Source organism: Rhododendron vialii, chromosome 6a (assembly GCF_030253575.1).
Source record: "Rhododendron vialii isolate Sample 1 chromosome 6a, ASM3025357v1".
Classification (NCBI taxonomy): Eukaryota; Viridiplantae; Streptophyta; class Magnoliopsida; order Ericales; family Ericaceae; genus Rhododendron; species Rhododendron vialii.
The window spans coordinates 28,577,085-28,604,548 of NC_080562.1; the positions used below are offsets into that span (position 1 = coordinate 28,577,085).

General features: G+C 37.5%; 2 protein-coding genes across 2 annotated transcripts; one reads left to right on the forward strand and one right to left on the reverse strand.

The window, feature by feature from the left end:
• Positions 1-18,307: 18,307 nt before the first annotated feature.
• Positions 18,308-19,856, reverse strand: LOC131330093 (callose synthase 10-like). The gene is made up of 2 exons (XM_058363596.1): positions 19,457-19,856; positions 18,308-18,928 (listed from the first exon to the last, which is right to left on the reverse strand). The coding sequence occupies exons 1-2, from the start codon at positions 19,671-19,673 to the stop codon at positions 18,741-18,743; spliced, it is 405 nt and encodes a 134-aa protein (XP_058219579.1). The 5' UTR covers positions 19,674-19,856; the 3' UTR covers positions 18,308-18,740.
• Positions 19,857-24,699: 4,843 nt separating this feature from the next.
• On the forward strand, positions 24,700-27,210 carry LOC131330091 (uncharacterized). Its single transcript, XM_058363594.1, has 3 exons — positions 24,700-25,176; positions 25,818-25,919; positions 26,842-27,210. Exons 1-3 carry the CDS (start codon positions 24,925-24,927, stop codon positions 26,920-26,922), a joined length of 435 nt encoding a protein of 144 aa, XP_058219577.1. The 5' UTR covers positions 24,700-24,924; the 3' UTR covers positions 26,923-27,210.
• Positions 27,211-27,464: the final 254 nt, after the last annotated feature.

The following is a 27,464-nucleotide window of genomic DNA, read 5'->3' on the forward strand; positions in this document are numbered from 1 at the left end:
AGATTTATGCTCCTTCGTAATTTCTACACAACTTTCCCGAGCTCAGACAGCAATAGAAAATAGCAGCCCATCTTAGAACAAGACACGTATTAGGAGCTAGAAAGATCTTACTCCGTCCATCAAATTATGGTGAAAAGCATCCAGAAAATTTAGGAGTTTCAATCCACTACCCAGTTACGCTTGCAATTGATTGTAGCAGTGCCTTTACCCTGAAGAATAAAAGTAAGTTAAGCAACATAAATCATAGTTTTGAAATATTAGGCACTGACCCTTCATTTCCATGTTGCAGTGTAGTGGTATATACTACCTCAATCCCAAAATTTTAGTCCTTGTGAAATACCAACTTTTTAGGAGACATGTATTTAATGCACTTTTAAGTCAAAAGGTATTTTTACTAAAAACAACGGACACATTTGAAGCCAAAAAAAGGAGAGGCAATTTTGGAGTTTATATATCAAAGGGTCGAAATAGAGAGACAATTTGAAGTTTAATGGCACTTCTTCCCAAAAGTACTTGAGAGATGTAATCATCATGCCCAATAAGACCTACTAATGATAAACAAAAGACCTCTGATAATGTTAACCCAATCATGCTCGGATCACTATTAGAACTAACACTTCTGCAGTTACCAACTTCACCAATATCCCCTCAGCCAAAAGCCTGTAAAAACATCGTAGGAGCATGTTGAATTACCTGCAGAAAAAATTCTTGTTGCTATTTCCTTAACAAACAAAGGATATACTTGAATGTCTCCATTGATCTGGTGTTTTCCTTCTATTGTGCTAGACACGAATGGATTCTCTTCCTGCCATTTCCTTCTTGTTATTCATACATATGCCAGTAGTGGTACCAGCAACTTTTGTCTCAATAGATAGCTCTTCTCCCAAAAATCAGCCTCATTGACAGAAACTGCTTTGTTAGCATAAAAGAATATCTATAAAAAAGGAGAATATTGAAGTGATCTGAGAAGGAAAAACATTAACAAAAAGAATTCTAGGAGCAGAACTGTTGATGGTACTAGTTCGAGGGCCAAACACATGTTCAGGTACAAACAGATACTAACGATGCAGAGATGTAAAACTCCTATACTCAATTTAGCATGCATAGATGACCACAAAGAATTTCCTCAATTACCCTACAACAAAAGAGTTACTTCAATCATACAACAAACCAAAGACAGGTTCAGGCCCTTAAATAGGATACAAAATCTCAGCAGCCACAGAGAATGAAAACAAAAAGGTATACAGAAAAACAGATGCATAAGCAGGAGATCCTTACTACGTGAGAAAGCTGAATGCTAGAATTAAAAAGACAAAAATATCTTCTCTCTACACCTCAACCATGGAAGACTCCTTGGCCTATATTAGGTAACTTACAATTTCTCAAACAGTGAAAAATTTTGCAAGCTAACTGCAGAAACCTTGATAAAGAACTTGCCAAACCCTAGCAAGTTGGAAAAGTTTCACCGTCGGAGTTGCATATATTCCAAAGCTACATCTCATAATCTCTACTCCAAAAACAAGAAAGTTCGCAAAGAGAATTCAAAGACCTCGCTAAAGCACTAAAAATGGGAATTACAAAAAAAATATTTAAACAATGAGTCAAATATACCTTAAGCCAAGCTGAAACAGAGCATGAAAATGCCCTCAAAGTAGCTGACAGTAACCTGACAATTGTCTCCACCTTAATGACTACCACTCCTACCCATCTTAAACATGATGCCATTAATTGATTGATAGCATCAGAAATAGCCTTGTAGATCCATATCATCGGAAATATAGCAGGATATTCGTCATTATACAAACATGATCACCAATAGAAACATAAACACGCATAATCGATAGCAGCAACTTCGCATCAAAAATAGGAACACATCAGTATCGGTTGATATCACCACCAAACAGTTCAAGCAGCCAAATAGAAACCAATTGAAAGGACCATGTGAAAACGATAAGAATGGGAAGTAAGCATACACAAAGAACCACAGAGACCAAAAAAAGCCCTAATTTCTAACAAACAATGCAGAATCGAATAGAGCAAAAAAGTTCTAATTTCTAATAAACAATGCAAAATCACAAACCCCAAAAATCAAACCCTCAAAACGCTTAATCGTACCTATATGTCAGTCAAATACCTAACATTTTTGTTTTCGAGCTGGCTAGGATTGTGCATGTCGAAAGCATCTCACTCTCAAACTAGTCTGTGTTTCTTTCTTCATTTTGTTTTGATAAAATGCTATGGTTCAACCTGATGGTTGATGGCAAGAGAGAGGGAGAGAGAGAGAGGAACAAACCTGGTGCTCACGATTGAAACCCTAAAATAACCATAACTGATCCACTAGCTAGCAACACCAGTTCGCATGAAATGATTACGAGATCTGGCACCTAAGATTTTGGTGGAACGGATTAGAATTTTCAGCAACCCGGAACCAAATTAGAAGTATTTGGCATAAATCCTCTGAGCGGGAGAGTGAAAAATTTTGGACACCTTTTTTTCCTCCTTTGGAACGCTACTGAAAGGTAAAGTAAACGCTATAGAAGAAGGGGGGGGGGGGGGGGGTGTTTAAGTGAAACACTGTTGAAGTGGAAAACAAACGCACGGAAGCCTACCTATTATAGCGTAGACGGAAAAACGTTATAAAGTTATTCTATAGTAGGCCTTATTTGTTGTGGTGAAAGGTTCGCCAAACATTTTTAACTTAAAAAATTCAACGAACCACACAAAAACTAACGTGGGTACATAGTTAGAGCTCACATGGAAGAGATTGTGCACGCAATGAACATGATGGAAACAACTAAGTCATAGGCATTAAGAATAAAAACAACAAAATCCTAATAAACAGTACGAACTTTGAAGCGTGAAAAGCTAAAATCAAAAGTCATATTTACATCGACTCTTCAGTTTAGGGTGTTGTACCCAACTCGACATGACATTGACACGATTTGTGTTGGACACTAGTTGATGTTCGGGAGGAGAAGAAGAAGAAGAGATACATTTGGCCAAAGGCTAAATGGTGCAACACATATCAATAACTGATGGTAGCAAACAAGAAAAATCCTAGCGGTATATAAGTGATTAAATGTATCATGGCGAGTATTAGAAACATTGAAAGTACCATTTACATTCTCACGTGGCCAATTTTTTAGCCGCACCCTTATATCCTATAATAATTAACAAAATTAGCGAGTCCAACATCTAGACAGTTGTCTAGTCCGACACCCGTATCCAAGTGCGGGTAACAAAGCTAAAGGCATAGATTTTATCATAACAGACAAATGTGAACTGAAAAAAACATAAAAATAACAAAGTAGGGAATATAAAATTAGAGGCAGCATAGGCCAATTCTTTACAAAACCTATATAGAAATATTTAATCAGGAAAAACATATTCCAACAATAGGAAACAGATATAGGAAACAAACCTGAGAACACAAATATCATTTGGAAGAAGGAATTGCAAGTCATCAAGTAGGAAGAAAGTGACAATGAGATAAATGCAAGAGGAGTGTTCCAACTCCTGATCCAACTGCTAAGTAATACTATTATGCTGGTTTCCTATTTCGCAAAGTAAACATACTATTATGCTGGTTTACTATTTAATATGTTTACTATTTCGCAAAGTAAACATATTCGAGGAAGAAAATAAATAATACTATTATGCTGGTTTTTGTAAGATGGTTTTTGTAAGATCAAACTGCTGATCCAACTCCTGCCAAAGCAAAAGTGGGCCATGCTTCCACATTTATTGCTATCACAGCAGAACCTATTCCAAAAACCCCAAATATGCAATCCTTAGTTCTGAATTAACAAATACTTTCGAAGTAAAGTATCAACAGAAAAAAAAGCTGAAAGTATTTGACATCATAAAAAAAGATATTTTACCTGTACACATTTGTTTTCTTCATATAGGTCTTTAATATGATAGTGGATTACATCACCCCGATTCGCACCCAGTTTTCTCTCTCGGACATGGAGAAAACTCCAAGGATTAACCCCTTTTGACGACTTTGCACCTTTTTGGTTTTCCTGATCTTCATCATACAAAATGAGCTTTTTAAAATTACACATGGTATCTAGAAATGAGTTATATCGATAATATAACAATAAAAGCAAGGGCAAAAAGGCATGAACAAGTGATAGAAGAATAAAAACCATAATGAGGACCAAAAAACATAACTTGAAGTTAAAAAGCGCCTATTGGCAAGAGACCTTAACAGAAAGAAGTTCTTCTTTCTTTGTCAACATAAAGAACAAAGAACAATCATCAGTAAGAATTAACAAAAACATCGTAGCAAAGTACTACCTGAAAAATTATAGTTGGTTCACGATAGTTGCCCAATCCTTTCAGCCACATCATGTGATTCCTAATGCCGACAGCCTCTCTTGCTTCCAACTTGCTCAAGACCTTTTAGCAAGCATGGCAACTCTAACTTATATAGGAAAAATTACATCCTTTCAAAGGAGATCTATGTTCAACAGTGGGCCCAACCTGATAGAAAACAATAATGAAGACAAATATTTACTAATCAAGCTACCTAGAGATCACAAAATTCAACACTTGGAAAAAAATATATGGATAACTGAAGAGAAAGATCAGTTTAGTCCTCGGTTTTCTTTGACCATCACAACCAAAGCAATGAAGCAGTAAGATAAACATTGTTGCCAACTAACCTAGCTATGTTATAGATACCGTATACACACATAAAGAGACAAATAAATACATGCAACATGATCAACTCAAACATCTATGGGCAATTCTGGTTGCTGCTACTGTAGAAAGTCCTTCACTCTCCTCCGAAATCGCAGTGTGGACTCGATCTTCAAAGGACAATGAAAAATCAAATAATTAAAAATCAGGTTTTATCACACAGCTTTAAAGGCCTAAAAGTTGTACATAATTCAACTTGTTGGCTTTTCACTTGGGATGCTATTGCTACAACTTATATTCTACCAAGCAATAAACTCATCTCCATTTCCCAGCAAAAGTGAGAAAGAAAAACACATTCCACATGGACCAAAGAGAGACATAGAATCCTAAAAACCAAAAAACTTTGAAATAAAACTCCAATATATTATCAGCATTCCCTGAATGGAATTCTATTTCATGGCACAAAGGGAAAAAATGAGTGACGAAACACAATCAAAGAGCCGAAGATGTGACTATCAATTCAAATTAGCCAACACAGAACAAAGAGGCTGCTCCAGTTCCCTTCATCATTGAACAAACTAATTTTATTCTACACCATTAAAACCAAAAAGAAAATCTTATTTACAGAGCCTCTGTAGCTCAATCTCAGCCATCCAAAAGTGTTTTGGACGATCCAAATTAAAAACAATCTATTAGCGGTAATAGATATCTATTACCGGTCAAAATTTAAAAACAAATCTCAACTGAAACTGACAGGTGTGATCACGCGGCTCCATGAATAACCTATTCACGGAGCCTCCGTGAATAAGTCAATCTCAAAATCAAATATGATAGAAGAAATTGCAAAAGAAGAAAAACTTACCTAAATTAAATACCAATCATAAAGGCTTGACGTTGCTTTCGTAGCCAGCACTCTAGAAGACACCATTGGATGGTTTCCACTACAGAAGTGCCAAAAAAAAATGCTCAAAATTACAAGGGTTCTCTCTCGAAGCCCTCATTAAAGTATCTAATAACCGAAACGCAAAGAATAAAGGTGTCGGCTACCTAGATTTTTTAGGGAATATGGCAGCAATGGCCAAGGATTATTAGAAAAGCTGCTGACTATGGCTCCGTTGAGTAGTTCAAATAGTGTGATTAAAGATTACTACCGACCATTAATCTATTGTTCAAACAACATATAGATAAAAGTGACTTTGCCAAAACAATTTTTGGCTTGTTATAGTGTCCCAAAAAAAAAAAAAAAAACACAAATGCTGCTAAGCCTGCTATACCAATTTGGTCATTTTGGTGTCATTCTGGCACAATCTCACATCTAGATATGGGAGATTTGGCAAAATCAAAGTCGGTGCCAAATTTGACGCCGCACTAAAGATGGCTTTGTAGCAAAAGATAGAAACGCGTGTACTTAGATTTTGCCAACTGCCTAGTCATGGCTTTGGCAACCTAAATGACTCGTGAGTGGACTTGCTTTAAGTGTGATATTTCTAATTGACTGGTCCAAATGAATAACAAAAGCTGGCAAAAGTGAGGTTTTAGAGGGGTCAAGTGACTTCAAGCAATACTTCGTCTGGAATAAATCTGCGTTTTGATGCTAACAAAAAGGTCTTGACCTAGCACAATCACAAGTGTTATCCAACGGTTCCAACCCTAGGGTTGTCACGTGAGTTAGTCTCTCAAGAATTAGCCTCTCCATAAAAGTGGGGTAAGGCTGCCTTGTGTACTGGTTTGGCCTTGTAATCCATATGCATGGACACAAGCTCCATTCACTGTGCCCCTTTTTAGTTCCACACGAAGTCAAGAAACTCAGACATACCTAGGATTAGGATTGCCTCTCACCACTTTCTGCAGCTTCTGCTCATATTTACGCCATCAATAGCGGTCATCAAGAAAATCAACCTCACTCTTAGTTTGAACAACTACACGTGGTTCACGAATTGGTTTAACTACTGATGTGATATCAGAACCGATACTGTCAAACTTCCTGAGAAAAAATTTGGACAGTTCAATCGAAGTTAGTACAAGGACAATTTTTTTTTTTTTTTCTAATACAAGGACAGTTGAACACAGCTATTAACACATAGACAAACACTCTACAGCCTCACTTACACATCATCATCTCCTCTTTGAAAATGGGTCATCATCATCAACCCTATCGTTTGTGCTATTCAATTGGGGAGCTGCACCTTCGACAATATCATCATTTGTTCCAAGAGCAGATAGCTTAGGGGTCCCATCTGGTTCAATGTGAGAATATATCTGAGCACTTACGCCAGATTAGTCTTCAAAGAACCAACAAGGAATCACTTCAGTACACAATAAATTTTTAAAACAGAGAAAACACAGGAAAGTCTTTTTATTTACCTTCTTCAGCTGTTAAAGATGAAACCTTATCAATTTTCTCTTGGTTGGACATAATAGCACCCACAGAAGATCGACGGGCAGGTTGAGGTTTAGGATGATAATGTGTACCCTTCACAATCTCCTTGATTTGCCCATCGAAAGAGCGTTTGAAAATCTTCTTCACCTCACAGTTAGGATGTGTACATTTGCAATAGCTTCGTGGAAATTCACATCCTTTGACAAGTTTCTGCCCATATTTACGCCAGTTATATCCATCATCAGATGACCTATCAGCAGAGACTCGAGGCCCCATATATCTTTATGATTAGATTGTGATGCTTGTTCCCCTGAATTTAGGGGCAATCCCTCCTTAAACTCATCTTAATCAACTCCAGCAGGTGCCGTCGATGTTTGTTGAAGCATACATATGAACCGGTGTATTTTAACTTCTTTTGAGGATGATGCCATCGCACTTTTCACAGAAGTAAGTGATGCAAATGGTTGAGATTGGCATTGAGCTTGAAATTGTCACAGGTGTATGTAGCGTAGCTTCACTTGTCATGCCTGTAGTCTGTAAGAAAAATGTAAAGCAACGAGTACACTGTGCCAAAAATCAGTTCAAGGATAGTCACAGACGCATCAAACTAAAACCTACAAATATATATAGTCATGATTCTTCTTTTGATTAAAACTAAGGCATTTTATTTATCTTTCTATTAAAAACACAAAAGGTAGTCATCAAAGAAACATGCAGTATTAGCTGTCAGGATAAGCTGTATACAGGAAAACACTCATTATGCAGCACTTGTGCCTTTGTAACAAGCATTCTAGTACTCTAAATAGATCTGAAATATAATTTCACTGCAGCATCTTAATTCTAAATGTGGCCTTGGAATGCACAAAATGAATGCCAACCTAAAAATATCTAAGTTTCTGTGAACGAATTATTAACAAAACACATGGGTTACGAAAGGACAAAAGTACCTGTTGACAAAAGTTTCATGGGTTTTAATATCCAGAAAATAGATGAATGGTCTAAATCCTATATTGAAGAAGAAACTTGGAAACAATATTTCATTTCTTGCTTAGTCCATAGTCAAACGAAAGAAATAGATTTTTGTCCTTAATTTCTTCCCTTTTCTAAAAAAACGCTTTCACTTTGTTCTCTCGTCTTTTTTTCACTTACTATGTACTCCGTATGCCTTATATCTCTTCCACTCCAAAAACCCAAACAGTGTTATGCTCATGGGTATCACCGTATCACACACATGATTCAACGTGTTTCTCACGGGGACCTAGACCCTCAAAAGTCTAAAACAAAATAAGGCTTCTGTTAAATTACACAAGCATCCAAAAAGAAAATGTCCAACAAAATAAGAATATGGAGAAACTTATAGATCTCCTTAAACTTCTCGTTCAATACCTAATTGGCTAATTCCCGTTCTTGCCCTAGTGTTTGCGCTGCTTATACCCCCTACAAGATCAATGCGATATCATAAATAATCAATGATGAGAAAAGTAACAAATGACAGTCCCCATTAACAGATAATATTGAACGAGACTTCATTCTAGGTCAACAGGAAAACAGCTCTTTATCCATTAACTTCGTAACTATTTCCAAAGGTAATGAAACAAGACTCTAAATCCCCAACCAAAACCCTATCATAATCTAGATGAGGAGTACATCAACAACAAAAAAAATTGGGAAGAGAATATGCACAAATCAAAAAACTGAGAAAAGGCATGTGTTCGCACAAACACACGATGCAAATTTTCAAATCTAATACCTTAGAAAATTGAAACCATTGCTTGCAGAAACATTCTAGTTCACAACTTAGAGAGAGAGAGAGAGAAATCCAAAATTTCAGCCAAAATTAACGTGAACATAGTGACCTGAGAACACGATTTTACCCAAAAAAACCTCTAACCCAACACCACAAAAGGACAAAATAGTATGTAAAAAAGAGGACACAAAGGAAAAACCTCGAAAGTCCTAAAACCCATTAAAGCAATCTGTAAATAACCTAAATAATGGCTATGGCCCACCACTCTAAAGAGGGAAATTACTAAAACGCCGAGAACCAAGAAGAGTTGGATTAAGCCCCCTAGTTTCCAAACTAAGGGGTCATCCGGCCATGCCAAAGTGTAAGTCACAACTTGGAAAGGTATTCCTTTATAGGCGCTTGTGGATGTTACTTACCTCATCCCCAAATCAAAATTCCAGATTCCTGAGTGTTAAAACAGATCTCCCGTTTCTTCCGCTCTCAAGGAATCCAATTTTCATTTGTTTTCGTATAAAAGGCTTGTCAATTTGTTCACAAAAATGACAAGCAGCTATTAACACCACCAATAATGAAACAGAATGTGAACGAAATCATGATCAAGCTGCGTAGAAAGCAACTTTGCTTTAGTACTGCAAATCAGTGTCTCATGTAGCAGTTATTAAAAAGGTCCAAAGAGTCGACAACAATCAGTGAAGTTATTTTTCATGTTTAACAAACAGGAACAGTGTTACTGAAGCGAAACAGCTACCCTGATTGCAGCCTGCAACGGGATGTGACACTAACATACTACAAAGCCAGCAAATATATTCTACAAAGACCATCCTTGATTACCACACAGAACAAGAAGACGAAAACAAAAAAAATCAAAATAGGTGAGAATGCGTAGATCTAAATACCAATCCTCATTCTTTTTACCAGGATCTCTTAGCATTTTGAAATGTTTTTCTTTTTCCAACATTTCAGTAAGTAGGAGCGAAGACCCAAAAAACGGCTTTCCTTCACATTTCAACATTCCTTTCCTTTTCCTTTTCCCCTACCCGGCGGCTACCCCTACCCCACCAAATTCGAGTTCTTAGCAATGTCTACCTAATTTATGTCTCAGGTTTTGAAGGCACTGTTGGCAATGTTCGAGCTCTCAAGGGACACAATTTTGAAGACACTGTTGGCAATATTTGAACTCTCAAGGGATACTTCTTAGCTCCATACCATGATGCCCACTTAGGAAAAAGGAAAAATCATTACAAAAGCTCACAGAAGGATACCTAGAATGTTATTTACAGTAATATGAACTCGTTCTGCGCATTTTAGGTTAAGATGAGCACCCCTTCCAGCACTGCACCGGTAATGATCCTGAAAATTAGCAATATATCCACTCTTTATTCAAAATTTTAATCCAAATTAAAAATAGTAAATCCAAAGTAAAAAAAGTTAAGAAAACATCCAAAAACCTTTCACCGATTCTTCAACCCTAAACAGCACCGAATAATAGTTGCAATCGCATTTTAGGTTAAGATGAGCACCCCTTCCAGCACCGTACCGGTAATGATCCTGAAAATTAGCAACACATCCACTCCTGATTCAAAATTTTAATCCAAATTAAAAATAGTAAAGAAAACATCCAAAAACCTTTCACCGATTCTTCAACCCAAAACAATACCGAATAATAGTTCCATTGCAACAACAAACATAGTAAAGGATGTAATTATTTGGAGCAAAAATCCTCATAATTACTACAAATTGCAATAAATGAGAATTAATATCGTCACAACTTAGAAATCATAAAAGTATAGAAAACAGAGCATAGGGATTTCAGAGCTCAGTGGTGAAGATCTCATGTGATAATATGGAATATCCCATATTATTACCATTGAAAATCTGTTATACAAACTCAAGTATAAAGTACAGCAACCACATGCCATCATCTAACAAACACTAGCAACCGAAACAGAGCACATGCACAACGAACACAAGTTAACAGGCCACCATCTCTAAAAAAACACACGAAGCACATGCATACATAAAATCACAACTACAAACAAGTTACAGAACCACAATAGCAACTGCCACGCCAGTTTCTCAAAAAAGACAACTGATTGTTTACATTATTCTTTCTTTTTAGAAGTGGAGTTTTTGCGCAAAGAAATCCACAGGTCCTTCTATAGTGCAACCTCGAAAAATCCCTTTCAGCTTTGACAAAAGAACTAATTTTGTCTGGTAGGAACGAAAAACCCAAATACCCTACAAGAGTTATTCGGTGGCAAAAATGATTGAAACAAAGCAATAATTTTTTCTTCTTTTAGCGCTGCATTTTTCATGTCAAAACAACAACGGACACTCAACAAAGGAGCAGACCTAAATCCCTTGCCCAAATGTCCCCCAACAAAGAAAACAATTATTTGTACACTCTAACGCAAACACCACCCAACAAAGGCATAAACACCAAGCTGATCATTACCTTAACGCACGCATAACGCAACAGAATAGCTTGGGAGCCTTGACGAAAGCAGAAGAGAAGCTTGCCACCATTGGCAAGGCAACATTATAGCAGCTTAGCGTGAGCTGAGAATACAACAGATGATGTTCACTCAACATAGCAGATAATGAAAAAAAAAAGTGTCCTCCTGAATTAGAGACCCAATCGATCACTCAAAGTGATATGCAAAAAGAACAAACAGGAAAATCTCTCACATACATACTCGCACCCCACAAACAAGAGTCCATAAAAGATCATAAAAATTGAATAAAAAACAAAATAGAACAAATATATGACACACTTCCAAAGCTACTTCTGCAAGGGTCCACAAGCAATCCCAAGTCCCAAGCCAAATCAATCATGTCAGTTGCAGTAGAGTACCTAACACATGCATAGATACATCAACAATTTCCATACACATACAGATCGTAGGAAAAAAGATATTACACTTCAAAAATATTTTTACTGAGCTAAACCTACATCAAAGATATTAAAATGAAAGAAGCACAACATAACAGAATAATGAAACCAGATACATTGCTACATTGCTTGCAACTTAAACTCATTCAGCTTCCAACAAGTGAGCATATGAGAATTTTAAATGACCATAAGGCCTAGATTGGTGGAAATAACTTTATCACCTCAACAACTTCCTATGAGCACATCTCTTTAGTACTCCAATTATTCATCAAAGGATTGATATCCTATCGTATCAGCATCATAATGCAATGAGTTCAAGCCTCCATGGTAGAAGTTAGAACGGAAGAGTCAAGAAAGGACAGTTTCACAAGATCATATGTGAATACAACCATTCAAGATATTAGAAAAACCTCATAAATTATTTTGATATCTGAAGTAATCTTCCCAAGGACCCAAAATGGCAACAAAAAAAAAAATTTGTTCAGAGAATTGGAATCAGCTCCAGGAATTTAAGCAAGGGCTGCCATCAAATTGAAGGTTAACTTAAATGCTAAATTCCAACATAAGCTTAAACATCAAAGTCGATGAATACTTTGAGAAATAAATTTTTAGACAAACAATCGACTTCCAACAGTAAAACTTGCCATTATGGTAAAGTGGGATCACTTTAAGCAATGCAATGGAAACCAAGATGCAAGTGAAATGAATCTGATTGCAAGCATATCTATCTCAGTCAAACGTGAAGAATCCAAATTTGCAGCTATAAAATAAAATTTGAGGATCACTAACTGATGATCCAAATGCAAACAAACTCAAATTCTTGTTGGGTTACAGCATAATCCATTTGAAACACAAGGAGAGTGATGATTACATAGAAGAACTCCCTTCCCTCAGATCATAAAAAATGCCTCACCTATTGCTGGAGCTCCACCTACCAAACACAACAAAACAGCCCCACAAAAACAAATTAAGAAACCAGAAAATAATCAGAAATCATGTAGTTGTCACTGCAAGAGAATCACAAGGCGAGACCCAGTACTGAACAGGCCAAAAACCCAATATGAGAAGAAGGAATAAAACCCCATAGAAAATCAGAGCCCCGACAAAAATTCAAAAAGAACCATAATAAATAATGTTAAAAAAAAGCCAAAAAACATATAGGGATTCGTTAAAACTCCAAAAAAAAAAAAAAAAAAAAAAGAGGCAATACGTCCATAAGTTAACGGATAGGCAGATTCATATGTGCATGTGGGCGTATAAAATGTAGGGTGAGGTTGAGATCTACTTGAATCAGGCCAAGGACCTTGACTCCGTCATGGCTGCAATGAGCCCCGCCAATAAACGAGTCTGTCCTCAGAACTTGATTTTAACCCTGCAAAATTAATCATCACAGCTTCTTTGAACAACAGTTGTTAATGGGTTCATGGTCCAGCTTGCTGTTCCTAACGATGGAGAGAGAAATATCATGAACAAGAAACCAGAAGCCAAGCAAAAAGGGTTGGATATGATCCAAACCCCATTCTCTCTCCTCAAATACAAGTATACATACACATGTGTATATATAAATATCGATCTAAACAGGCTTTACCTATTCAACTCTTCTAGAGAGTTGAGATCGATAAGTTGAATCATCATAGCATCCAAAACGTAAGCAAGAAAGAGCTGGGTGGGCGGCCATGGTGCAGTGAAGAATCGCAGATGGACAAGAGAGGGAGAGCGAGGGGGGAGGGGGGGGGGCATATTGCTTTCTCCAAGGCCTACTACATGGCTAGACGGGAACCACAAGGAAAATATACAGCTGAAATGAGAACTCATATAAGGCTGAGATGAGAACCCAACACAAGAAGTCCAATGACAATTACGGACAACCGGCCAAGAAAACATCGCCAACAATTGAGGGGCAAAATCGTCCAAATATGGCAAGCCATCTAATTGCCAAAGTGTTTCTTTTTATATATGGTTATATGCCAATTTCGAAATCATATGAGATCAATATACATGCCAATTTCAAATATCCTCTTTAAAACTTTCAAGGAAGGGAAAAAAGCTAAATTTTAGTCTAAAGACTCTAAACAACAAAAAAAAGAAATACAACGAACCGATCTAATGGAGACAACCATTTACCTAAGATTACCAACTAGTCAACGGGAAAAGAAAAAAATGCAGCTTAAAAATATACCATTGAAAACTTCCAAGTTTGAAGCAAGCCCTATACCTGGGTTTTCTTCCTTCTATTATCCTTGGCTTGCCTCACCCATCCTCCCCACCATTTTTCTCATTAAATAAGAAAGACAACAAATGAGCATCAGGTGAAAGAGAAGCAACTCAATTATGATGGACAAAGCGCAAGATAAAAGAGACAACGAAAGAGGTCCAATTTAGATGAGAAAATGCGGGTTTGACCCATACCATGAACTTGCAAAAGGGAAGACGTGCCTAAATTCAACACGCAAATGAGATAAAAGGTGAAGCAAGGTGAAGCGAAATAGAACACAAACTACAAGGCCTGATAAAGCTAATAGAGCATGTTAAACTCATTAAAAATAACACCCTAACAATAGTTGTTTCCGATAAGAGATTCAGAACTTTCAAAGAAAATGGTTTTCCTTCACATTTCAACGTTCCTCTCCTTTTGCTTTTCCCTTTGCCTTTCCTTTTCCCCTACCCCCACCCCCACCAAATTCGATTCTAAGCAAAGTTTACATAATTTATGTCTCAGGTTTTGAAGACATTGTTGGCAATGTTAGAACTCTCAAGAATGCTAGGTACAAAGAAAACTAACCCCAAAAGTACCCTGAAAAAAGCAATCAGTGGTTGAGAATCACATTGATGATTGGGTCATACACATCAAAGTGAATCTCAACCATTAGTTGCTCTTTTCGGGGTACTTTCGGGATAAGTTTTCTTTGTCCCTAGCATTCTTTACTCAAATGCAACTCTGTTCCTTACCCAAAAAATAACTCTGGTCCTTTAATTTCAATTTTAATCAACACCCTAAACTTACCATCTAATTACAATGCCAACCTTCTATGCATTTCCATTACATGCACCAATGGAGAGCCTATGGATCCCTTGAATGTGGCGCCCCACATTGTCGGGCCCCTTTAGGCCCCGCTTATCCGGTTCGCCAATAGGCCCAACACGAAGAGGCTCCTTTAGTCATGCCCAAGGAGGGTTGTCATGCGTTGGTTGCCCCCTCCTACCCCTTTTTCTTAGCAAAAAAAAATGATTTAAGTGCATAGGAGAAAAGTGTATTCAAACCACATTCTTCAGTTCCATTTTTGCTCCTCATCCTTTTGGAGTGGACATTGAGGCCTTAGAAATATCCTACACTCTTGAAATCTAGCAAGTGAAGAGTAGGATACATATACTACTTGGATGAACACCCACGATAAAACAAACCAACTGAATGTCATCTGAAGACCAGCAACCCTTCTTGGTTATCTTCATTGTGCTTTCAAGTTGCAGCACCTTTTGATATAGTGCATGTGCTTCAAAACTGCAAAAGCATGAGTGCCTGCCACCTCAAATGCACAGCGCCTATGGACTCAAAAATGTTGATATCTAATAAAAGATAGACTCTATGCAAAATAGTGAAATCGTAAGAGGAGGAGGCTAAACAACCATAAAGGTATCATTCCTCAGTCTAGATTCCATCCAACCAGAAAACAATGGGTGCAAGAGCTAAAAAATATCAAGATGCTAAAAGACAGACAGATTAAGAGGGGCCGGTGGGGGAAACGTCAATGTAAGGCAACAGCGAGATGCCAGCTTCAAACTTACAAGCCAGAGCTCAAATGTTAAAAATCCATGAACTTACTAAGGGAAAACCTTTATACCAGCTTGTAAAAAATGCAACACTGGTTATGTCAAACACTCCATATGTTGGATAGATAATGCTTTTAGAGCATCATACATTAGCTAGGAATTATAATGCAAAGAGAAAAACAACAGAACATGCACATTATTAGTTCTCCAATCAGGCATGGCCCCAACCCAATTTGTGCATGCCAAACAATGGCATCAAGTCTTCAGAGTCACAAACCTACACCAATCCCTATCTTCCAGCAGATTGAAATCTGTTTCAAGATGCAAACTTGCAATTGGATGCTGTTGGAAAAATTCATTACATAAAGTGCTTCTTAGCATTAGTCTTTTTAGAAATACTGTCAATAGCCTCAAGACGGATGATGATCATTGTCTCCTATCTAATGACACTTGGCTATTTGCATCAAACCACCAAACTTCATCACTTGGCAGGTATAACATGACGCTCTCTATATGCAAGATAGGTATGTCCACAGCACCTTCCAAGATAGACTGTAGTAACTAAAGCTAATTAGCCTTATACTCCCGGTAGTGTCTACACAGCTTTAAGCCCAACATTTAGCATGTTCTAGGAGAACATAGTTTCTAAGTTCGCTTACGTTTAAAGAATATGGAGGTTTATGAAAACGTACTGCCTTAGTGATTTACCTCATCTACCAAGACAAGATCAGTTACCTCACATGAAAAAATTTCTAAACAAGGTGCTCAAGAAATATTCCAGCAGATATAGCGCAAACGGTAGAAATCAATTGTAGCTTTCATTACTTGACATTTAAGTCATATGCAAATAAGATGCGTATAGAAATAGCAAGATATTACGTCATATCAGTCCACTTTGGTAAACATATTGAAAGAAGAACCATCCGAAAGAACCATACACTAAGGTATTCTTTACTAAGTCATGAAAGGTGGCAATCCATATTGAAAGAAAAAAAAGTGTCCCAAATCCCAACTTCCAATGGAACCAATCATATATGGTTATAAGAGGCAAGTGGCAAGGAAATTACTAATTAGGCAGCACACATGGGGCTCAAATAATCCAGTTGGAAGCAAGTCCAAAGAAATTCTTTTGAACCATGTTCACATGGATAGAACATATATATGGAATGAGGCAAGTAAATTAGGTTATGCACATGAGGATCATAGCATTGAGATGAAAACAAATTAAAACGAAATATTATAAATCCATCTTCACTTAAAAGCAATTTAGTTTTTTGTGGTGTTGGCCACCCACTTGGTGCTTTTAAGCTTTTTATATGAACACGTGCCTTCTGTGAAATAGTACTACAGATTGAATGAATGCATCAAAAGTATTAGTACAGTAGCCATTTATCTGAAATTTGCTACCAATTAATCCCAGTCATATTCAGTATTGAAAACCTAGTCTACTAATCAATAAAACCTGTAGTAGCCAATAAGAAAGTCAACTTAAAAACTTTGGAGCCAAATCCATTGCAATAGTTTCCCTCCATTAAAACACACACACAAAAACTTTAAACATCAAGGCAAAATAGAACTTCACAATCAAGTTACTAAAACTATCAGTACGAGTCACGACATGATAATTCACTATGAATACACGTACTTTCAGTATAACTGAATGAAAAAATCTAGGAAAAAGGTATCGGTATCCGGCATCGAAACAAAATCAACTCTGGTAAAAAATGGAAGCATCGAGCATCTTTTTTTCCGTCAAACAATGCATTAGTCACACATTCTGATTTGAAATTAGACTCTTTTACCTCGTATTTTCATTGTTTCATTTCACAACATATTTTTTATAGTAAAAACTATATGTATGCATTAAGCTAATTACATTTGAAAAAGAAAACAGGACTCACAATTCCAAATGGTGAAAAGTCAACACAAATGAAGAACAATACCATTTAAAGATCCAAAATCTAGGACATAAAGCAAAAGAAAACAAGGAAACAATAAACATGGAAATAGTTTTCAATTTTTAATATTCAAGTAAGATTAAAATTTATAACAAAGATTAGACCAACCTCCATCATCAATGTAAAAGTTTGTGTACTTTCTTTTTGTTCATCTCATTCAAAGCCTCAAGAACTTCCCTCTCGGTCATGGCAATTGTATGTGACAAAGTTACAAAGCATGCTTCTCGGTCATGGCAATGTATACTTAAATATGCCACTCTGTGAGCTTTATATAATGCACATCAATCCATGCCAGTCCAGACCACTAGCATGATAGAAGAATTCATTTGATCAGGTCACAAGTAACTGAAACCAAAAATCACATATTCCCCTGGTTTGGACCCTTTTAGAAGCCCCTAACCATTCATAAGAAATCATTAATAAACGATGCAAACAACCATACTTCTTTTCCACAATCTCGTGTTGCAAAGAGCTATTAAAAGCCTCTATAATTGCCGCAAGAGCCTTCTCTCTCGTGGAACCCCTCTGACAACAAAAATTTTTAAAAAAAGAAGACAACATTTGTGGCAATTAAGACATGCATTTGTGGAATTTTGATTTGGAAAGATGTAAAAAAATTAAAACAAATCACAGCACTATTGATGTTTGCTATGTGTGAGTCTGAGAGATAGGCAGCACAGTAAAATGCTTCATCAAGTTTAAATGTCTTGCTTCGTAAACCAGATCATGGACCAATCACATGCAACATGTTTCTTTGAAACTTAATTGGCTAACTCCACCACATTAGTGCTTTACACCATAACCACAACAATTCAACCTAAAAGAACGTATTTTCATATTTTTAAATGAAACCCAACATCATAAAAGCATAAAGTATGGGTAACTCTTAAATCGTACCTTTTTTGTGCTAGAACCAGTCAATGAAAGGAAAATAACACTAACTGACTGCATTAGGGCCGCTAAGTTGCATTCTCTTGCTTCATCCATTTCAGCTCAACCATCAGATCACATTGGCATAGAAGATTGAATGTTGGGTTATGTTCTAATGCATCGTTCAGAAGTTTATTGCCAATAGTTGTAGATTTTAGAAACCAAACCAATTCAGTGACCTCATCCCTAAGGCGTTCATAACACTGCGGATGTTCATTGTTAACAGATGACTCCGATTGTGGTGTTTTCTTCACTGCCGTAACAGGAATGGGGGATGCATGTGATTCTTCTACCCATTCAATATTATAGCTTGCAGCAATGGCCATGAATGTGCTTTTACTTTTTAACTTTGTCCTCTTGATTTGAATTTTCCTAGTAGGCTTAGATATTAGGGTAAATTCATAAAACAAAAACCAATCACATAACAACAAAAAATACCGTGAAAGTGTATGAGGGAGGAGAGAGAATTGACTCAAATGCGTTCATTGTAACCCAGGAAGTCCAAAGTTGAGTTGTATCGAGCGGAGACGGGCGGCGGGAGACGAATGCGAAAAACCCTAGCCTCTTCGGATGGCAGAGTTGTAGGATTTTGAGGGACACAAGGCCTGCAATACATATATTCGGTTGTTCACTGTCAAAATCAACGAAATGAGCAGAAAATATGAATGCACACACATAAGGGTACATGCAGTGATTTCAAAATATAGATATGCACACACATACAGAGAGCGAAAGACTGAGAGAGTGCCCGAGGAAGAACACTAGAGCTCTTGATTGGAGGTCGTTTAGGTTTCGAGTTGAGAACGAAGGCCACAAGTAAACACTAAACAATTCACAATCAAAACGAAAAAAATCAAGAAGGACTATTTAGTGAACTATAATTCTTTCATAGCAAAACGACATGTATGGAAATACGTGTTTATATCTACATGTATGTAGAGACTGTAGAGACAGAGACCCTATGAAATCTCGCATATCTACCCTGTAACGTAAGGGTCTGACCCGTTGGAACCTACTAGCCTTCCTAAACAGTACATATGCATTCCTAAATTAAACACATACGCATCTTTGTCATACAAAAAAATCCGCAACAGACTGACAAGTCCACGTCAAATCAAAGAGAGAACGTTAACCCTTACGGATTCGGGCGACATTGGGGTCCTCGAACTGAATCTCGTCAGCGGCCAGCAAGATCAGGTCGATGTTGGTCTCCCGGGTGAGCGACGGCGGAACGGAGCTGGCGATGCCAATCGGCGCCCTCTCGTGGCCGCCGCGGCCGTCGTGCCGGAGCTTCTCCCTCCGCAGCGTCGCCCGCACCACCCACTCCCAGTTTTTGGAGGGCCTCACCATCTCCGAACCCCCAGAATTTCGCACCCGGGAAAAATGGTTAGATTTTCTCGAAACCCTAACTCCTGTCCGAATACAAAACGGTAAGATTTTCTGGAAACCCTGTGGGGCTTTGAGAGATTTTATCGTACAGTTGACGTTCACCGAGGAGAGAGAAAGAGAGAGGAGCGAGGGGAGAAGAGAGAGAGAGGGGTCGATGGTGTTGTCGAAGGAGGGGTCGCCGTGGACGTAAGGGCGGCCGGCCGGAGAGATAACGACGGGGGTCTCTCTCTAGATACTCTTTTGTTTCTCTGAAGTCTGAATAGCAGCGATGAGCATGTGGGTTTGGGTAGTACAGTATATACACTTATTTATATATTTATATACTGTATATTATTGTGAGTTATTATTTGAAAATCTTGAGGTTGTTAAGGAATCTTTTGAGATCTTTTCGTATCAAAAGGAGTAAATGATTTTTGAAATAGAACGTTGGATTTGTGGAGTCATTTTTCCCTTATTTATTAAGTACTTCCGAAGCAAGAAAGCTAAATTTGCAATAAAGAAAATTTAGGAAAGAAAAATACATACTCGGTAAAAATCCACTCATTGGCAGTAAATCATCTTTAGAGATAAGTGTTATTAGGTCATCCACGGTAGTATAATCAAAAATGAATAATTAAAAATTGACAAATCAGTTTTTGATTATTCACTTAAGAGGTTGCTAAGTTTAACAATGTTGAGTTTCACGATGGTCACTTCTAGTCCATAACCAAAATAAGGGGTCTACTACAATTTCACTCTCTCTCCCCCTCTGTTTTCCGCCATTCACTTCCCTACATTTACGGGGTTTTTTTTAGCAAAAATTTATTGATTCCCTCTTTTAATTTTGGGGAAAAATCGGTGACTTTCTTCCCTTCTATTATAAAATTTTTTTGAGGGAAAAAATAGAAACGAGAAAGAAGAGTGAAATATCTTAATCCGGCGATGATGGGTTGAATTGTAGATGATCGAAGATATAAGATTCACTTTTGGAGGGAAAGAAAGAGAAATAGTTTTATGAGTGAAGAAGATATAGAGTCGGCGAAGAAGAGAAGAAGAAAATATCAATTGAAACACTCGTGTATACAATTTTTGAAACTAGTTAACTTATGTGGTATGGGGTCATTTGATAATTGAAAAAGGTTGCTAGTTTTGATTATCCAAAATCCAAAATTTGATTATTTCCAAGGATGTTGCTAAGTTTGATAATACAAGTCATTTTTTGCACCAACATTTTTTATTTTAAAAACAATTGACTTTTGATTATACCACGGTGGATGGCCTTACAATAGAAGTCAATATATGGTCTTTGTTGCAGCGTAATTTAAGGAAATATTGTTACAGCTAGAGTTAAAAAAAAAAAAACGGAATTGAAAGCGTATTCCCAAAACACAAACGTAATTTTTTTTTTTTATTGGCGACAACCCTAATTTAGAGATGGCAATTCAACCCATCTTGCCCCGATTGGGACTGGTTTTTTGTTTAAAATTTGGGTATCAGATTAGGGAAAGATTGAAGTAAGTCGATCGGGTCGGATATGCATTACCTCGTCCTGAAATTGATTTATGCATAATTTTTTTTATTCTTGTATTTTTTTCCTTACAAATTAAATACCACATGAAATCCATTTTTTCAATTTCTCAAAAATGGAAAATATTGGATCGAGCACCTAAACATATTGGATTAAGCTGATTTTTTACAGGCCCACTCGATTTTTTTTTAAAATTATTGAATGGCTCAAATTATTCACATGGGGTCGGAGTGGGCCCCACATAGCATGCAGCAGCCGGCCACCGCATTTTGGTGTGGTGGCTAACCGGCTATAACATGACTGTAATCCAACCCAAGTTAATTTTTATTTTTAATAATTTCACAGAAAAAAAATTTGAACTACTCTAAAAAACTTAACACCACGACCCCCTAAAACATTAAGCGGGATCACACACACTCTCTTTCTTTCAATTCTAAACTCGATCAAAATGAACCCGTTGAGTCAAGGAAAACCTTATTTTACCTCTTCTTTTTTTTGAATATTATTTTACCTCATTCAAATCCTTCAATTACAGACTACATTAATTTTTTTTAGAGAAGTGCTAGCCGTACCGACCAATTTCAAACCGAAACCGTACCGACGGCCGCTCCGGGCTGTCTCCGGCCACCGGACGGCCGATCCAAGCCGTTCAAAAATTCTAAAAAAAAAAACCGAGTGGCCCTAAGCGAGAATAAACGGCATCCGATGTGTGTAGGGTGGTTAGATCGAGTACCCTATTTTTCGCGTATACATATATACACGAGTATACACGAAAAATAGGGTACTCGATCTAACCACCCTACACACATCGGATGCCGTTTATTCCCGCGTAGGGCCACTCGGTTTTTTTTTTTAGAATTTTTGAACGGCTCGGATCGGCCGTCCGGTGGCCGGAGACAGCCCGGAGCGGCCGTCGGTACGGTTTCGGTTTGAAATTGGTCGGTACGGCTAGGATTTCTGTTTTTTTTAAAGAAAAATTACCGACCAAATTGGTTCTCTTCTCTCCATTCAATTAGGGTTTTGTCTAGTTTCATTTGTTTTCTATTAAAAAAAAATGGGGTTTTGTTTACATTGAAGGTGAATTAGACTTATTAATTGCTTTCCCCTAAGAAATTGGGGACTTTGTCTTGGTTTTTTTAGTTTTCCCTAGATAATAAAATAAAAGACAATGGGCTTTGTTTTTTATTTACATGAAAGTCAATCGACATTTAATTTCGATGTTCAGATTAGCTAGGGGTATGAATTAGGCACAATTTTGCAAAACTAGAAGCTATTATACGAAGTCAAAAGAGCAGCATAAGATGAAGAGATCTTCATAAGTGGGTTTTGAATTGAAGAAGGGAAAAGTTTTCGGTGGGATATTTTTTTCACGTTCAGTGGGGTTCAAAAAGCGAGAAGGAATAGAGGAGAGAGAGTACTAGCAGATTTTGAGAGACAATTTGTTGACAGAGGATGCCAATCTTTATTTTAGATCCCGTTCCGCTTAACTTTTATCACTTTCAGCACTTTTTGTCCTTATTCAAAAAAAATTCGCGTTTGTTAATTTTACAAATTATTGATTCTTCTAGTCGAAAAAGTGAAAAAGTGAAAAAAAAATCAAGGCCAATTCTTTTCTGGGCATTCAAGACATCAACGCCACACTGACCATACTAAACTTTCTTGCTTACTCAGAGATTACTCTCACGGTCTCACCGATGGAACATTGATACGGCTAAAAGATTTGAATAAGAGGTGGCACTTTTCGATGAAAGTCAACAATTAAATGATACACATAGGTTGTAATAATACGAAGGGAAATTGTATAATAAAATTATCCTTTGTCTTGAGGTTTTTTTTTTTTTTTTCATTTTTGTAAAGAACAAAGGCTTCATTCAACTATTTACGGTCTTTACATAAAAATCGTTGAGATATTATTAATTATATGATTCGAATCATTTATCTTTTCAATTGCTATTTTTTCATTGTGGGTGCATATGTAAAATTAAGTTGTTTGAGTACTGATAAGTACCAAATGGACTTTTATTAATGTAAAATAATTTCATTTTTCGGAAACCTGGGGTGGCATGTGCTACATCCAACCCCCCATACCTCCGCACCTGTTAACATACTTGGTGAGAAAAAAAATAGAGAAGAGATTCTCATGTTTAGATAAATTAGTGACAAATGTGTGAAATACAATAGTTATTTTGTTTCTCACCCTTTCTTCAAAAAATGATGAGATTTGGTGAGAACCATAACCCTTTCTTTTCTCATCAAATCACACAATCGAAATGGGCCCTAAAAGAGAATACAATATCAACATTGAGCATTGAATCCGTTTTAAAGATCTTTTATGTATTTTGATATAGATAAAGCGTTTGTTTGTAACTTATGAAAAAGTATGTATGGCAATAGGGCGGGGCGGAGTTGGATTTAGCGTCCACCAAATCCAATCTATATCGGATCGGACGGAGCGGGAGAAATCAGGGAGATGCCGGGGTCGAAGAATAATCGGGTCCCCATTCACTGTAATAATTTGAGAATACAATACCAGCATTGAGCATTGAATACGTTTTAAAGCGTTTGTTTGTAACTTATGAAAAAAGTATGGATGGAAATAGGGCAGGGCGAAGTTGGATTTAACGTTCCCCAAATCCATTCTATATTGGATCGGAGTCGGAGCGGGAGAAATCGGGGAGGTGCAGGGGTCGGAGAATAATCGGGTCTCCATTCACTATAATAATTTCACTGCTTTTGTTCTTTTTAAAGTATTTTGACAATAAAATAAGATATTGATGATTGATGAGAGTTTTAAAAAATAGAAATAAAGAAACAAAGACATAAACTAGTGTTTTATTAATTGGTATATTGCTTTTATTATATCAAAACAATGAAACTTATTTAGACATATACATACAAAAATATAAGAGTGTTGCTACAGGTACCGAAATTGGGGGACCGAAATCGGACCGACGGCCGCCGGCGGGCCGTCTCCGGCCACCGGACGGCCGATCCGAGCCGTCCAAAAATTCTAAAAAAAAAAACCGAGGGGGCCCACGCGGGAATCAACGTCATCCGAGGTGTGTAGGGTGCTTGATCGGAGCACCCCTTTTCGTGTGTATATGTAACCGGCGGCCGTCGGTCCGATTTCGGTCCCCCAATTTCGGTACCTGTAGCATTTTTGAAAATATAAATATCTATAATCAGAGTCGGATCTGGTTAAAACAAGGCGGGAGAAGCAAATGTCATCCCTGCCCCATTTGCTTATCAAATTGGGGAACTCGCCCGGGTCAGGAATGTCGGAGGCGGGGACGGGTCACAGGTAATTGCCATCCCTACAGAAAAAGAACTGTTCCAAAAAAAATTTGTTAAAAAAAAAAAACTTATGACAAAAAAAGGAAAGGTAGAGAAATTTATTTTCTCCTACTTGGTTTTAGAGGAACGAAAGAGAAAAACAATATGCGGATCAAAAAAAAAAAAAAAAGAGAAAAACAATAAAATAAATAAGCGCATTAATTTTTTTTTCTACGCTCTCCTTAAAGTTTTTTCTTTTTTTCCTTTTTTCCCCCCAAATTAGAATTTAATTTCAAACCAGTTGACAATTAACACACTCCAAAACCAATTCCTGACGTCCAAAATCCAATAGAAAAACCCTAAACACAAACACCACCCCCCCCCCCCCCCCCCCCCCCCCCATTTCCGTCGACAACAACCCAAAAAATCCCGATGTCGAACGATCGCGCCGGCGACGGGAAGGACAACGACAAGGACAGGGCCGTCGCGAAGACGGCGGGGTTTGTGGTATTTTCCGGCATCGCAATGAGTATCCTCAAAGCCCTAAACCCTCTCAACAAGCCCAACCTCCAATGCACCCACAACAACACCAACAACGGCGATCAAACCGAACCGGTCGGCGGCGATTCGACTCAGACGGATCATAAACACCAGTCTTTCTCTCTCCAAGAACCCACCATCAAGGTAAACCCCATTTCAAACTCACCCATCAATGACATATTAAGTGTATTTGGATGTTTAAGAAGTTCTCTTTTTCTGTTCTTTTTTGGGTTAAACTATTTCAAACTCGTCCATCAAATTTTACTTTTCTAGTTCCGACGAGAGTAACCGTGGAAGTTAAAACCATCGGAAATAAAATTTGTATGACGGATGCATGGCCAACTTACGCACACCTCGAGTCCCCGAATTCTGGGGTCTAAAGTTAACGATTGAGCAAACACTTCCAGTGGCCCCAAGGTTGGCCTCTGTGGTATTGAACATGCGACCTCATGGAAGACAACTATACAAACACACACTTGTTTTCTCATGTCCACTCGGTCAAACCCTTGGGGTTCTATAAAGAATCCATTTTGGGGGAAAATCACTAATATTTATACGTGTGTATGTATAACTAAGCTTTTGGCTAATTTATGGTCAGTCTATTGTTTCACATTTGATTGTGATTTTTATACTTTTTCGATTCATCTAACGGAGGCGAACCAAAAAGTGGAAACAATTAACTAGAAGCTGCAGAAGTTTGTCTGGGTTTTTAGACTTGCTTTTTGGGCATTTCAAACACAGCCTTGTATATTTATTGAGCTTGGGGTCTTTGTTTGTTTTGGTAGAAACCCATTACTTCTGTGGAGCAAAATGTGCCGGGATCATTGCTGAGGAAGGTGGAGATTGTAAAGGGAGATACCCTTTGGGGCCTTTCTAGAAAATATGGGGTATAACTCCTTTACTTTATTTCTTTCTACTAATGTATATTTGGAAGATTGGCTGTTTGATTAAACAAAATATAAGAGGTAATTTATTGGGACCAGTGGACATCTGGGATCCTTATCATGAAGGATATGAAACCAATCTTATTAATTTGTTATTTGAATTATCATGAAACAGCTCTCATACTCACTTCTTCTTTTTTTTTGAACAGTGAAAAAAGGAAATTTATTAATCTTTGGAATGAAATTAAAGACCAAAAGGCAACAAGGAAAAAAGCAACAAGTGCCTATCCGAGACCTAATCCCTTGATGGGCAAGATGCTAACCAAGGAGATACCCCAAGGGCCAAAGCCCAGCACCTAAGAGGCCTAAAAGCCCAGATAAAACAATAAGCACGAGTGGGACGCAGCCCAAACACCCAAAAAAGGCCTGAAAGACCGAATGCACATATAAGCCCAAAAAACCAATACCCTAGCCCAACTACAGCCGCACTCCCCAGCCGCTGACCAAAACCCGCCAGCCAGCCACAACCCCAGGCATCCACAACCCAACCAGAAATTCACCAGCACACCCAACCGCACTGGGAGAAACAAAACACACCAGATCCGAAAACAGGAGAGCTATGCCACCGCGAAACTCTCATACTCACTATTGACATTTTGTTGCACATTATAAAATTTGAATTCTCGTTTTATTATAGTGTTCAAATTCATTGGTTCCATTTCCATAAATATCCAAATTAGGCCTTAGTGTTCTGATGTTTGCTTTTGGGTACTAGTTTGAATGTGGTATAGTGTTCAAATTCATTGGTTCCATTTCTATAAATATCCAAATTAGGCCTTAGTGTTCTGATGTTTGCTTTTGGGTACTAGTTTGAATGTTGTTTAATTATCTTTCTTTTATTTTTTTCTCATTCTGGCGGATTTAGGTATCTATCGAGGCAATTAAAGAAGCTAATGGGCTTACAGGGGACACTATCTATGCTGGCAAGAAACTTATTATACCCTGATGTGACATATTTGTACTTGTTGTTTGTCTGTAATTTTTTCTTGATGTTAGGCTGTCAGATTAGGTCTTATGAGGGGTAAAAAAGACTTTGTCGGATTTGGAATATTGCTTTTTTTCAACCCACTGTGTTGTCCTCGAACTCATATGATGTGGCAAAGGAAATTTGTGAACAGAGAAATGGCCCTCATTTTGTCTGGCATTGAGAGCAAGGCGTGATGTGACATACGAGCCCAAACGCTTTGTTTTCTTGGACCTATGAATGGGGATATTCCTGAACGATTGTGGTCTACATCTTATTCTGAATGATTCTGTTTTTGTGTTGGTTGGAGTTTTGCACTGTTTTATAAGGAATGCACTTGAATTTCATAGGTTATCTTTGTATACCTTACACATGTTGTCATGGTATGGGTGTTCTGATTTTTCAACTTTACGTATATAGGCTGCTCGTATCACTTCTTCTTTGTTTGATCTTCCGTGTTAGTTATTTCTTTGTATTGGATATTCAAACCAAGCAACCTTATTGTTAGGACGTGTCACTCTTAA